This window comes from Lithohypha guttulata (assembly GCF_036872675.1).
Source record: "Lithohypha guttulata strain CCFEE 5908 chromosome Unknown scaffold_8, whole genome shotgun sequence".
Classification (NCBI taxonomy): domain Eukaryota; kingdom Fungi; phylum Ascomycota; class Eurotiomycetes; order Chaetothyriales; family Trichomeriaceae; genus Lithohypha; species Lithohypha guttulata.
Window position 1 is genome coordinate 221,032 of NW_027042757.1, and position 14,549 is coordinate 235,580.

General features: G+C 49.1%; 6 protein-coding genes across 6 annotated transcripts; 2 read left to right on the forward strand and 4 right to left on the reverse strand.

Annotated features, from left to right (window-relative positions):
• Positions 1–546: 546 nt before the first annotated feature.
• Positions 547–1,383, reverse strand: LTR64_008213 (uncharacterized protein; the record flags this gene model as incomplete). Its single annotated transcript, XM_064902528.1, has 2 exons — positions 547–967; positions 1,019–1,383. 2 exons carry the CDS (start codon positions 1,381–1,383, stop codon positions 547–549), a joined length of 786 nt encoding a protein of 261 aa, XP_064751004.1.
• Positions 1,384–2,408: 1,025 nt separating this feature from the next.
• On the forward strand, positions 2,409–3,189 carry HRD3_1 (ERAD-associated protein; the record flags this gene model as incomplete). Its single annotated transcript, XM_064902529.1, has 2 exons — positions 2,409–3,044; positions 3,097–3,189. 2 exons carry the CDS (start codon positions 2,409–2,411, stop codon positions 3,187–3,189), a joined length of 729 nt encoding a protein of 242 aa, XP_064751005.1.
• Positions 3,190–3,341: 152 nt separating this feature from the next.
• LTR64_008215 (uncharacterized protein) lies at positions 3,342–4,180 on the reverse strand (the record flags this gene model as incomplete). The annotated part of the gene is made up of 2 exons (XM_064902530.1): positions 3,342–3,587; positions 3,644–4,180. The coding sequence occupies 2 exons, from the start codon at positions 4,178–4,180 to the stop codon at positions 3,342–3,344; spliced, it is 783 nt and encodes a 260-aa protein (XP_064751006.1).
• Positions 4,181–5,393: 1,213 nt separating this feature from the next.
• On the reverse strand, positions 5,394–7,352 carry LTR64_008216 (uncharacterized protein; the record flags this gene model as incomplete). Its single annotated transcript, XM_064902531.1, has 1 exon — positions 5,394–7,352. One exon carries the CDS (start codon positions 7,350–7,352, stop codon positions 5,394–5,396), a length of 1,959 nt encoding a protein of 652 aa, XP_064751007.1.
• Positions 7,353–9,465: 2,113 nt separating this feature from the next.
• On the forward strand, positions 9,466–11,132 carry LTR64_008217 (uncharacterized protein; the record flags this gene model as incomplete). The annotated part of the gene is made up of 2 exons (XM_064902532.1): positions 9,466–9,740; positions 9,803–11,132. 2 exons carry the CDS (start codon positions 9,466–9,468, stop codon positions 11,130–11,132), a joined length of 1,605 nt encoding a protein of 534 aa, XP_064751008.1.
• A 658-nt stretch (positions 11,133–11,790) lies between these two features.
• HRD3_2 (ERAD-associated protein) lies at positions 11,791–14,484 on the reverse strand (the record flags this gene model as incomplete). Its single annotated transcript, XM_064902533.1, has 1 exon — positions 11,791–14,484. The coding sequence occupies one exon, from the start codon at positions 14,482–14,484 to the stop codon at positions 11,791–11,793; it is 2,694 nt and encodes an 897-aa protein (XP_064751009.1).
• Positions 14,485–14,549: the final 65 nt, after the last annotated feature.

Here is a 14,549-nt window from a genome sequence, read left to right on the forward strand (position 1 = left end):
GCCTATAATATGCCTGGCGCTCATGCCACAAACGATTACAAAGATTTGTTGCGACCAGCAGAAGAGGATGAAAAAGTCCAAACAGAAGCTCATTGTAACATTTGTTGGTGCACGATTTCTGCACTTGATGCTACCTGTCTATTCTGATACGCAGATTTGTACGCCGTTGTGTGTGATTTGATGGTTTGTGCTGCTAACAGCAGTCCGACCAGTCTCGTAACATTGTAACTTATGATCACAGATAAGCTCTTGCAAGCTGCCCAATCTCGATCCATCATATAATGCCCCATATTGCCCAAAAAAATCCGAGCGCCATGCTAAAGATGCCACCAACAATGCATTTGAAAGAATTACCATGACCCATAACGGCTGTGAGCCAGCATGACCGGCGTCGACCAAGATTTGAAAGAATACGTAGTTGTACAAGAGAATAGCTCCGATTCATAACCGTGACACTTTCACTAGCTCTAAAGTGTATTGAGGAGGGGTGAAAGGGGTTAAGCTCGTTTGAGAATATAATATAGGAACACCTGGCTGATCGGAAGATTAGGTCCGCGTAAGTATAGGTTCGTGTGCAGTTCGAGGCAGCATCGTTGGTGGTGAGCTAGGAGTAGGCGTTGTGATATCCATCTTTTCAGTACGGTCGCCGGCATTGCTGCCAGCAGCGGTGTCGCTTTCGCTATGCTTTTGATCGCTGCTCATGGAAATGTCTTTTGTGGACGAATCCGAAGCCCTGTCGGCAAATGCCGACTTGTCGGAACCTTTCCAGCTTGGTAATTCCCAAGCATGGCCAGTAAAGCTTTTCAATGTGAATCCTTTCTTCTCCCATCGTCGGCAGGGAGTCCCCGACCTGTCAAGTGCACGTAGATTGGCGTTGATAAAGCCAGTATTTGCCTTGGGACCGAGTTTGTGGTTGGCGGTGGTAGTTGCGGCCGGTTTGACACTATGATCTATGGTGCCGTCTTCTCTACGTAAGTGGTTAGTTGGTAGTAGAGTGATGAGTGCAGTATATACATACAGTCTTGGTTTCTTTTTCGGACCTGGCTTGCCCCTTGGTTTCTGCATGCTGTCTGGCATGGGAGTCGACCTTTTCACGCCATTTGTGGCGGAGCCCTTTTGTTTTGTCGTACCATTAAGTGTCAACATGTCATGGGCTGGGGCAGGCGTCGAGTTCGATTCTGAGTTGTTCTCTTGCGATGCCATGGGCTCCAAATGAGGTACCTCAGCGACCATTGGTGCTGGTGGTGGTGATGGAGTTGGAGGAGACTGTTTCTTGGGAACGAATCTCTTCAATATTGATGGAGGGACAGCAAGAACAACTATCTTGCTTTGTTTCTTGGATGATTTATCTGTGCGACCATTTACCATAGGCGTGGGAGCCATCATCAAAGTGGTCGTCGACATCTACAAAGCTGTAGATGGACGCAGGACGTGTTCTGTCGACGACAGTATGGTGAAACAATATTAATCGATGATGATTAGGTGAATTGTTATGCTGATGGAGGGCGCAGGGGCTGATGTTGCGTGTCGCGCGTTGGGCAAGCGTGACTATGATTAGCTGTGAGGCAATTCAATTGTGGTCAGGGCTGGCGGTCTGCTAAACACAGTGAAATTGACGTTATTGCTAGATTAGTGGTGTTCATGGACGGCGATGATACGATGATGAAGGAAAAGAAAGGATGGGTGGAAAGTGAGAAGGGATGGCGACGGAGTGGGACTGAAGCATGATTGTTCATGGTTGCGATAATAGCTGATCCTGCTACTAAGCCGTGTGCAAAAGTCAAGCGTCTCAGCGAAGACCTGAGCAGCATTCATCGGATCTGGAATGATTTCGAGTGTCGCTGGACGTGCAGGCAAGTACGGCACTAGCGTCATTTGTGCTAGGACCCACCGCTCTCCAGCCAATCACAGCACGATCCTGCACCTGTTCAGGAGTTAACAAAGCCAAGTTCAGAGTTGCAGACAAAGCGAGAAGCCCTGACTGCGCAGAGATGATGCTCACCAAATGACTCTGGCGGCCGCCTGCAATGCCAAACGCTTCCGCCGCCAACGCCCTTCTCGCATCAGAAAATCTACCACTTTTCTCCAGCAAACACAGGCAGGCGCGACCACGCCACTTCCTATCCTCCACATCATTCAAGTCCAGCTACGAAAACGCGCTTTCCACCTCAGACCGCCAAACCACAGATGTCATCATCGCTGGCTACATTTAACATGAGATTACCAATAAACGGGCCCTGTGAGATTGCACTGACGCTCGGACAAGCCTAAACCTCGTTTTCTAGTCGCTCCTCCATTACTGACACCTCGCAAATGATCACACCCACGACCGTAATACAGTTATCGTGGATTGGGTGGATTGACGATATGCTGAAAGACATCAGAGATCATTCTCTTGTTTTCGAAAAATGCATCAAGCCAAAAGAAGAAGGCTTAATGATACTGCTTCAGTTCTTTCCAAACCTTTCCGTTCACCTTTGAAGTTAACTTCCAAAAGTCATCCATCAAGTGCAGAAGCCACGAAGCATAACGTTGAACAGCAGGTACATGACCAAGACGCCATCAGTCGAGAAACAAATGACCAGGAGTCGAATGCGACCTCATCACAGAAACCGTCAGTATTTTATACAGCCCATCACCACGAGATAGATGCAAAAAGCACGACAGTCGACGATATCGACAAGCTGCAGCGAGAATATGCTGCTTTAGGTCAAGAATTGAGGCGATACCGACAAGATTTAGACGTGTTGCAGCAAGCACACACGTTGCGGTCGGGAAACCAGCAGGCGAAAGTCGATGGTCTTGTTCTAAAATGGAAGACTATAGCCCGCGACGCTGCTGATGACCTCTTCCAGTCAACGAGCGATCGCATCAAGCAAATGGGTGGGCTGCAGGTCTGGCAGAAGAATGCGTCCCAGTGCCAGGTAGACGATTGGTACAATTCAAAAGAGGATCAGCCCTTTTCCGACGACGAATCAGGCGACCACGAACTTAAACAACAAGCATTGATGAGCAAGAAAATTAAAAGGCCCGAAGCTATGCCAGTGAGCTAGATGCTATATCGTGATCCAGGGAAGAGTACTGACATTTGTACAGCAGTTTTACACCATGGACGTTATGCTTCAACAGCTCAATATTGACCCTGGTCTGCTCAATTTCGATCCAGCTACAGAGCAGTGGCGCGACTGAAGATACGTAGCCATTGTTGGGTGACGAAACCCTGATATGAACCTCGTTGATGCTTCAGCACATGACAGTTTCATGTCCGATTCGACCTGATCAGCATGAAACTGGCTCCAATGATAACAATACCCAAGGAAAGTATCCGAAATCCCCCTGCTTTACCACTTTTGATCTCCGCCATTCCAATCATCCTCGTCGTAGGTCCATCTTGTCCTTCTTCCTTGCCGTTCATCGTTGTTCTTCTGTCTGGGCACATTCTGACCGTGTCTTGGATAACGGTTGTAGCTGCGCGGCTTTCCATCCTTGGATGCGTTCGCCTCCCACTCACTAATAGCATCCCACACCTGGTTTCCTGTTCTCGTGTAGCCACGACCGTGGTAGAAGAATACTATTTGGTGTTTTTGCTGTTATTTCTTAGTCAGTACCACACCAAATCACCATTTAGATAGGACAAACTCACGATTCCCAGCGTCGACATAGCCGCCATATACTGATTGCAAATCACTTCCAAATGAGCCATCATCCTCTCCTCACTCTCCCCTGCATCCTCATCGGCTAGATACACCGCAAGATGAAACTTCGTCAAAGCATCCCGAATCAGAATCGCATGCTCAACACTATAGCATTGAGGTATCGGATCCGTAACAACTCTATCGCCCCCATCAGATGGCCACCGAGGCCGAAATTCGTTCAACCATGGTTGCGTAGGGATTAGTAGATTCCAGCTTGGGTCGTTGGGATTCGCGGGATGTGTCTGTTGTGATCGAAGTTGTGGTAGCGGTGGTGGTAGTGGTACTTGCGAATAGTACTCGTCCGAATGCTGAGGTACGTACTGCTCTGCTGGAAAATACTGGTATAATGAACCCTGATAAACCCCTCCACCTGGTGTCATTGTATCGCGGTGATCCCGTTGATCTTGTATCTGCGACCGAGGTGTTTTGTGTAACTTATGTGGTGAGCTGGACTTTGATCTCGTACGTCGTCCGTGATTAGACATGGTGATTTCTCGTTTGAGCGCATATTATTGTCACTTGAAAAGAAACCGGTCTTCAAAGGCAGTAAGTAGATCAGCTTAACGGAACTATTGCTGAAGAGGGGTGAGTCCGCACACGTTTTCTCTGGTGATCGAATTGTTTGTCATGAGCGGGTAGTGACAGCGAGTGTATATGGGTGTAGTGAGTGCTTCGTCGGAAAATTGGGTAAATGCTGTAGTATGTAGTGAGAGTAGAATATGAAAGTATACGTCTGTATATTGAGACATTCGTTCTTTCAATAAACTGGCAGTGTGCATTATGCAGTGGCGCAATCGCAAATTTTTTTCTTTGGTGTTTTGTCAAGTACTTGTCATGACCGACTGAGCAGGAGGGCTGAAGGTCGGCGGACCACCTTTCACTCGTCCTCCCACTGAAAACACATTTGGATATGACGCGAAACTGTTGAAGAGTGTTATCAACATGTCGAATGCACTGTATTTTCCTACAGAATGGTAGACAGATAGTCCCTGGTCTTTTCTCGTGGTTGCAGGGGTCAAGTTTCAGGCTTATCAAAGGAATAAAAATGCCTGTCTCGCAAGCATAGTTTCTCAAGCTTGAGCTGGGAGGCAACCTTCCACCATGCATGCAATGCGGTCGTGCTTGCTACGACTCCTTCCAAGAATTCTAGTGAACGCGAGGAGAGTTGATATGAGCGGAACCCACATTGCTGGACGTTTCAAGTCATTCCAAGCTATTTTAGTTTTCATCAGTCTTGCCCATTTTTTTTTTCATACATAGGTTAAACGGTTTGCCTTGTTTTGAACATGTAGAATATGCACTGACCCGCTACCTCGCTCCAGAACGCTCAATGATGCTCATGCATCAAACAGAAAGGGTATCTCAACAAAAAAAAACCACAATGTCCGAAACTCTACAAAAACTGTCCTGATAATCTCGCCTGTTTTTCTGCTGTTCTCTACAAGTATGCTGACTAGGATCCAAGCTTATCCGTATGTGCTCGGCCACCTGTTTCAATCGTGCTGCTTACATCGCGCTGAAGAATGCCATGGGCATATACGTGCATCTTGTCGGATATCGCGTGACAATCGTGTGCTGAAGCGACAAATGTTAGATCATTGTGCCTCAATATCGAGACCACGCTTCTCGGCTACTGCGCACAAAGTCCTGAAAAGTAGGAGGATATTGCTCAGAAGACCTTGACAGAGGAGTAGATAATCACGAACGTAGCCGAGTACTTACCCTCCTAACAAATCCGAGTCCTGCTCCTGCAGCAGCGACATTGCCTCTACCCACAGTTGCAGTACTGAAGGGCGAGTAATATTCTGGTGGTTGCTCGCGTGCTGTAATAGCAGAGGGAGGGACCGCAATCGACGCGTGCCGAGTCTCACCTTGTGGAAAGATGGTTTGAATTTCCTCGTACTCCGGAATAGCTTCTATACTGCCACCAGTGAAAGGGTTTGAGAAGTTCAGTTCTTGGTCAAGATGACGAGCCATGGCTTCGTCGTACTCATCGGTGCCTTCGACAAGGCCAAGGTTGAAGTGTCCGCTATCGTCATCAATTGGAGGCAGCGACGAACCTTCCTGAGAGATTTGAATGGGTGTTCGTAGCGTCACGCTAGACGCACTGAGCGCATTCTTGCCACTGCCAGCATTACTGACAGGGGAGAAGGAAAGTCCAAGCTCGAGAGCATAGGATCGCGATACGATACAGGTGTGAAACGATGGAACAAAGGTGATTCTTTTGTTGTTCTTCAACGGGCCCTTCGAGATTGATTTGCTTGCAGGACCATGTTCATCGGCCTCTGGTCCCTGAGGCAGTGATATTGGTACAAGTACTTTCGCAGTGTAGAAAGGTAACGACGAATCATAGGCTGCTGAAGCTATTGGTACTGAGGCTGAGCTGCTGCTAGAGTGTGATGATGATGTAGAGAAGTTCGAATCTCGGCGGGACAGTGTTGTCATACCACTACTGCTGGAAGCAATTGACTTCTCCCGTTTATCTGGATCGTGCCTCGACCATACTACACTGCCGACATTCCGGCAGGAAAGACTGACCGTCTCTGGGTACATTCCGTGTAGTGTTGACCAATTATCGAACTTGGACACCTCTGGCAGTATCTTGTAAGCTGCAGCTCCAAAGAAGGTGTGCGCTTTGAGCTTCGCGGATAGGCTGCCGAGTTGTGGTGGTTGCTCCTGCTCCGTGGTCGGATCGAAGCGAAGAGTTACTGTCGCCATGGTCGTAACTGGTGTTTTTGACGTGCTTGTGAACGCAGGCTGGCGTAAACTTTTGGGCTGCGCTACTTCAGCAGTCAATCGACCAAGTTTCTTGCCAATCTTGAAAACGCCTTTGCGGACATTCTTCTCCTTACGAAGGCAATAGAAAGAATTGTTTTCATCAACAGGTAGTGGCGGCTCTTCTTCACGAGCAGGAATGATGCGTATGCGTGCGAGTTTCTCCTCGATATCCGTCACTTTTCCTGTACTGGGCGATGCTTTGCTGACTCGTGCCTTGACGTAGTAGCTGATCTTAGCCATGTCAGGGGCTAGATCATCCATCAATACGTTGCCTGTGCCTGAAAGCATGGGGTCACCAATACTCGGTGGTAACTGCAGATGCGCTGCCTTTACCTCATCATGTTCAGTTTTGTGCGAGCAGATATGGGGTAACAAGCGATCCGGCACAACAAAAGTGAACGGAATTGTGTAGGTAATATTGGCTTTCGCAAGCATGTTCTCCGGCAACGACTCTTGGAAAATGGGCTGTAGCACCCGTAAGAAAGTATGTCTTCCTGATGCGCGGCCTGATGTTGGCGATGCCGTGGCGAGCTTTTCGACATAGGTCTGTGCCAAGCCCTCCAGGCTGATGACAAGATCCCCAATCAAAGTGTCTTTCTCCAGGTTGAGATTGACTTGACCTTGGATCTTGTCGAAGGTGGAGTAAGTACGGACGAACTCGTCTTTGCCATCCAGAACAACTTCGACCCCAGACTTCCTCTTCAAACTCCTTGTTAGTGCATCCAGGGTGGCGGACCCTCGGCGAGCGAATGGACCTGTGGCTGTAGTATTGTCGCTAGCATTAGATAAAGACCCAGTGCGCAAAGAGGCGCTCCGAAGGGAAAGGGAAGGCATGTTGCCAGAAGACCCTGCCTGCGAGGGTATCGCGTGAGGAGTCATACTTGTGTTCAGTATATATAGAGGTGCTCTAATGATAAGATAGCCACGAGACAGAGTTTGGGTCGAATCTGCAGGGATCTCCGATAGGCGTTTGGAGTGATCGAGGTGCAGCAAGGAATCTGCTATAGGCCACAAGCTGCGGGGAGAATCAAGTAAAGACCAGTAAGCGGACTGGAAGCTCCAATGATCTTCTGGCTCGATGTTGGCAGAGTGGATGTGGCAAGCCGCTCTGGTGACCAAGAATTTGTCTTACGGATGGGTCGTTGCAAAAGTGTGTGTGAGGACAAGGAATAGCATTGCAAGGAGCGCATTTTAAGACATCAAGTACTTACCTATCTTATTGAGCAGCTTTGTAAGTACCATGTCAATGAAAGGCGTGTTCTCCAGTAGGAAATGAGTCACATCGACTTGCTCGCGAGGGCATCAACACGCGAATTGCACGAAGGGCGTAATCCATTGTGAGAAGTCGCGGTGAGGTGCAGGAAGATGAAGCAGAATAGGATTAGCTTCGCGCCTGCTGATATATAGTAGGTCGAGCCAAATGTTACCTCTACTTGCATCTAATGTATCGGGTTACTAGGGTCAATACAAACTGATAATGGCTGACTAAATGGGGTAGTCAGTACGCGCGACCAACCTATAAGGAAAGCTCGTGGCGTAACTGTGCTCCGTCAATGTCCAACAAGTCACAGGGTTCTAGATTTTGACCAGTTAATAAGCAGCCATACTTCCACCTGAAGGACCGGACATATATCGAGAGCATTGCGCACGGCGTACGTATCCTGGGAAACAATGATCGTCTCGGATAGGAGGGCCAGCAAGGACGTCGATGCGCTAGCCTTTGATGACGACTGATGCCAGCCTCGAGGCCGGGAAGCCGCGATGAGCACATCGAACCAGGAAATCGCCTGCAAAGCCCAAGAATCAGCGAACACAGCGAACACAACGAACCATGAACTGATTTGGTGTCAGCAAAGTAGGGACTAGATGTTTTCACCTAGCTCTGGTGATCAAGTGGAAGGACCATTGCAGGCATTGTGAAATGCAAACAATTTTTCAGCTCGTTATCATGATCAAGGACTAAATTCAGGGACGTGGCGACATGGTCCATCACTACTTGGTACCAACGCGTCGGGGGGTTGCGAATGTCAGACACTCCAAACGAATTGGACAAACTCATCCTTTATCGTTCGAGGTAGTCACGCCGTATTCGAGTTATTGATACCGTGTTTGGGATGAGTAAAGAAGTAGAGAGTTTCAGGGAAGATGGTACAATTCTCCATGGCAATACGTATGCTCGGCTGACAAGCAGGGCTAAGTCCGGCGCCCGAAAGCTATATTGTTTCGAACGAGTTTCACACATTGAAGATACTGTTACACAGCACGGGAGCCGTTACGCAGCGAGTGCGTTGACGTTCCATCAAAAGTCCTGAACCTGCTCAAGCTGTTCTGGGAGGCTACAGCCCTCACATGGGATTGCTAAGCATATTAGTGACCATGCTAGAGAGTTAGATCGTGTTCGAGAAGGCTTGTTCCTTTTCGGTATGAGTTGTTTTTCGTTCGCCGGTGCACCGATTGGCCGTGCGTTCCTGGTGGCCACGGTCAGCTCGTGCGAAGCCTGGACTTAGGGAGCGGCCTCGTAGAACAAGAACAATAGTCGTCGCACTTTTGGCTCAAATCAGCTCAAAGAGCTTCCGTCCTTTCTACCACGTGCTCAGTAACCAAATGACGTTGTGCCGAGCTCTTTGATCCTGAAAGGCGACACTATTGGGACTGTTGCTATCATTGTCTTTGTTTGATCGACTTAAAGAACAGGCCTGCGTTTCACTATTCTTTCGGCAATCGCGGCGCTGATCGCTGACCAAATCTGCCTTGCGTCATCTCGTTGATAACCTGAAGGTTTCTGTTTCTCACAAACCTGGCGGTTTTTTGTCCGTGCCGGAACCCGTACCAGGGACTGAAACCAACACCACACGACAGCCTGACCCTGTCACAAATTTCTGATTCAACTTCAATCTCTTTAATGCGACTGCACGCACATTTTTAGCCTAGCATGCCACACTGACATACGGACAATTTCTAAATCTCCTGGTTTAATTGACCAGTCGCCAACATGCCGATCAGCATACACAGAACGACAAGCAGTAATAGCCACCGGACGCTAAATTCGTTCATACAGTCAACGTTTTCGCGTGCAAGTTCGCCAGACAGCAAAGCCCCAATAATATCAGCTGCCAAGCCTATCGAGGAAGAAACACTGCCAAAGTATAGCCCAAATACCTTTTATGCGGCAAAGATAGGCGATAAGTTGAACGATCGATATGAGGTGATTGCGAAGCTGGGGTATGGTATGACAGCCACTGTCTGGCTAGCCAAAGACTTGCATGCGTAAGTAGCACACACTGATACCTCTTGTATGGGCTCGCGGGAACTGACCTGAATCTCTCCAGATCACCTGGTCCAGGATCAAGGAAATACGTCACAATCAAGATTAACGTTAACACATTGTCGGATGACTTCTTGAAAGGTCGTAGGGAGATCGCCAGGAAGCTGATGGTAACGAACCCGAAACATCCTGGCTACAAACATGTCCGATTCATGCTCGACACATTCAGCATCAAGACAAAACACGGTGTACATCTTTGCATCGTCTACGATGTTTTACGCGAGCCCCTCGATGAATGTCAAGCCAAGTTCTCCCACGGTGTCTTTGGCAGCGACAAGCTAAGAAAGTTGTTGCCCTCACTGCTCAAAGGTCTCGATTACATGCATTCCGAATGCCACGTTGTTCATACGGATCTCAAACCAGACAACATAATGATGGGTCTTGGGGACGATCCAAATGCAGTATTGGACAAGTTTGCGGCACATCAACACGCCAATCCGCCGGCCCGCAAAACTCCTGATAGTCGCGACGGTCATATTATATACAAGTCCAGCAGTGACCTTCTGTTGGTAGGAGAGAACGACAAGGGAAACTCGATAACCGACGCAGTTTTGGCATCTGCCAAGATCACAGATATTGGTCTTGCTGAATGGGGCGATCAAGGTCCACAACACAAAGCCATCCAGTCTAATGCTTTCACATGTCCAGAGGTTTTACTCGGTTCAGGCTGGTCATATCCAGCAGATATCTGGAACTTAGGCGCGATGATGTGGGATTTGATTGAAATGCAAGGACTCTTTGATCACATAAACACCGCTCCAGGCAAATATCACGCCAACGAGCATCTTGCACTAATGATATGTCTGCTGGGACCTCCACCAAAAGAGCTACTGGACCGAGGACTCAAGACCTGCAATTATTTCGACTACGACCAAGAAACGCAGGAGTACATCTTCAAATTCCCAAAGCTAGTCGACAAATACAAGGCCAACATATCTTGGGATTGCGCACTAACACACATGCAAGGCGAGAACAAAGAATCCTTCATCGACTTTGCAAAGAAGATGCTCGCCTGGGTACCCGAAGAACGATGGACCGCCGCACAACTCCTAGACCACCCATGGCTGCAAACCCGACCAGGCAACGTCACATGCACCTGTCAAGATTACGAAGAAGCTTCCAAAACTCTCGCCCGTAGCGCCGACACAGACACAGATCTCGGAACCGAGCGAAGAAGCCACGGAAGCAGCTCGATGTATTCCGACGCACAATCGCAAATGGGTTTCGAATCCCCTAAACAGGGAATATCGAAGCGCAGCACGGCCACGAGCTTGATGAGCATGGATGGCATGAAGAGTAATCTTCCGAGTTTAGTCGTTACACCTTCCAAGTAGGAATTGGAACCGGTGTACGAGGACAATAGTTTTGAAGAAGCAATCAGTCCAATAGCGTCGAGCCCGACTCCGAATCGAAGTAGAGCACCCTCTCTACGTGCGCGGCTTCGACCGTTATTTAAGAGGAGCATGACATCTCCAGCGGTCCTGCCTGCTCAGTCTGCATATCGGTAGTGATACATGCTGTCACGCAGGTGTTGTTTCTTCCACTGAAACAGGCTTGCCAATCAACGGAGTTCCAATAGATACCCTTTCGATTTGTATCAAGGCGCAAGGTACGGGTACGTATGAGTAGAAACAATCACCACCACCACAAGGAGCTTAAGGGGTATGCGCGGGTACAGAAGGAATGCAATCAGGATTATGCAAGAGTCGTCCTCCCCAAGTTTGAGGACCCGCAATAGCATACATAGTACATAATTCATTAAAAACTTCACATGAATTCTGACTTGCAGAGAGTTGCCTCACGTTTCTGCTTCACCTTCGCCACGTACACTAATGCCTCTAAAACAGGAGCTCAATGTACCAAGAGACCCCGAAACTGTGTAATGTTTCGGGCATACAAATTCTTTTCCCACAAGGTCAACAAAATAGTGGAAGGTAATAAAAAGAAGTGAACGATTGAAATCCGTCTACCTATCTATCTATCTAAACTACCTCAATGTCCCACACCACCTACGACCCAATTCGGATACTCCGGATCGCCCGGGTTGGGAAAAAACCCGCCATTCTGACCCGGCAACTGCGCTTGCTGTTCCTGTTGCGCCTGGGGTTGAGGCGGTGGTGGTGGAGGTGGTGGCTGTTGTTGTTGCTGTCCTCCACCAGCAGCAGCTTGTCTTTCCCTTTCCCTCGCATCACGCGCCCTCTGCTGTCGGACATAGACAAGTAGAGCCAGCGCTCCAGCCAACGCAATGATGATCATACTCTCTATGAGTCCGTCATCAAAGTCGTCGTAGAACTCGTCACCACCAGCGCCGCCTTCTGCGTTTCGGTTCGCGCCACTGTTGTAATAATACTCATTGTCTCCTCCTGGCATGCCAGGCTCTCCATAAGCGACATGGTCAAGTTCATCACCATACTCGCCTTGTCGTTGCTGTTCCGCGTAGTCCTGTGCTTCCATCTCAACGGCTGCATCGAGAAACCTTCCAAGCCATTCAGTCAGGCTCTTCGGTCTGTTCTTCTTCTGCTGTTCGTCTTCGTCTTCCATTGGCTTGACTTTACCCCCGGATACGCCGTTCCACCAACTCCTAGCTCTGAGCCGTAGTAGAGCCAGTTTCACGGGTAGATATGCTTCTTTGTTCATCTCGTAGGCAAGATCATAATACCGCTTTGCCATGTGAAAGTCCTGCTCGACATTTCCGATACCGTTTTCGTGCATCCAGCCCATGTTCCAGAGTGCTTGGGCGGCGTTTGGGTGTTCGGCGGCTGTCGAGTAGCAGCTGTACATTGCTTCTGTGCTGGCGGTGGTCTTGTTTGACTTGATTGGAGCGGTACGTGTAGGTGTGCCTATGCCAAGGCGATGGTAGTCGCCTGCTTTGATCAGAGAGTCGATGTTCTGCTGATGTGCAGATCGGGTGTAGTAAACTTGGGCCAGTCGTGCATTGTCAAGAAGTTTCGTCCTCTGTGCAGGAGGCACAGATTCAAGTGGGTTTGGGAAGATAGGTAGCATGGGTACAGAAAAGACTGCCGTTTTCTGGTCAAGTAGGAAGGCTGCGTTGGCCTGTGCTGATTCGTAACCTTGCTCTGCAGCCATGATAGAAGCGACAAATGCTCGTTCGTAATCTCCTTTCTCGTAGGCCGAATTGGCTTCTACAAAAGCAGAGTGTAAAGTCTCGGCTCTTTCTGCCACAATCTTGTAGTATGTTGTTGCGTGCTGGCAGTTCTGCTGTCGGCCCAATCCTTGGTTGGCAAATTCAGCCAGATAGTAATAGCCTTCCATAACGCCAAAATTCTTGGCCAGCTCAAAGTATCGGCTAGCTGTATCCAGGTCGCCTTGGTCGAGAAATAGAACTCCGAGAGCAGACTGGGCGACACCCAGCTGCTGCTCGCTAGCGGCTTTGAGGTAAGTTGCAGCACGAATCCCGTCTTTCGGAACACCCAGACCATCACGATACATCAGACCGAGGTGATACTGCGCAAAAGCATCGCCGTTGGTAATGCCCCTTTTGAACCAGGTAACAGCTTTTTCATAGTTCTGTTCCATACCTTCCCCACGCAGAAACATCCTCCCGATGTAGGCTGCGGCTTTGGCAGCCGTCTTCTCAATATTCTTCGGCCTTTTAGGGTTGACAGTTCCATCTCTCATCCAGTAGCTCGTGGCCACTTTCATAAATTGAGATCTTGCTTTTTTGAGATTGCGCCTGAATCCTCTTGGTGGCTCATAGAAGTGTTTCCCAAGAGTTAGACTGGCCATGTAGTCACCCTGGCGCTCACGCATGTCAAGGTATTCCAGAACGTTATCAAAGCTCTCGTACACCGTGTTCTTGCCAGGAGCAAATGGACCCGAGGAGGTCCAGCTTGCACCTTCGCCGTACGCGCCTCCTGCTTCATCGACCCAGCGATAAGCGTTTCGTTGTATGAGGTGACCACCAGGCGGACCTGACAGCCACCAGTCCATGCTCTTGTCTGCGACACGTTTGTAGTACTCAACAGCCTTTTCACAACTCTTTGCGGTACCGATACCCATATGGTACCTGTGGGCCAATGTCATTTCAGCCCTGACCTCGCCTTGTTCGGCCGCGAAAGTATAGTGCAGCTGTGCCTTTGCTTGGTCGATTTCAACAGCATCGCCTATACCGGTAGCATACAGGAGCCCAAGCATATGCTGAGCCGTAGCATTTCCATCTCTTGCTGCTAACTCAGAATACAGCTCGTGTGCTCGCTTCGGACGTCTCGGATGGGAGAAATTGCCGTAGAAGTTCATCTCAGCAAGCAGGAACAAGGCATCGGGATCAGCTACTGCAGCCCTGGTCAGTCCATCCACCGCCTCCTGTAACTTCGGACTGAGCTTTGCGTTCTCGGTTCCTGGTGTTCTTGTTGGTGCATTCATGAAAAGGGCTCGGAAGGCGATCTTGAAGTAGTGCCATGCTGTTGCTGGCAGGCCATTGGGTCGCGCGTCGATGATTGATTCGCGCCAGGAGGGCTCGTCCTTCCTCAAATCAGACCAGATCTGTTGGGTGCTTGCCTGCGCTGTCTGAAATTCCTGTTCTGAAACTGTCTGTCTACTCTGTCGCGCTTGAGGTACGGTGTCGGGCCGTGCGAGAACAGCATGACGCTCAAGAGAAGAAACCGTGATATACAGGTAAAGCAACGTGAGCAATCCTAGAATTGCTCGCTGTATCGACCAAGCCATTTTCGCTATGACAATATACGCGACCAGATACTATAAGAACAATAAGATCATACTGACTGTCGGTT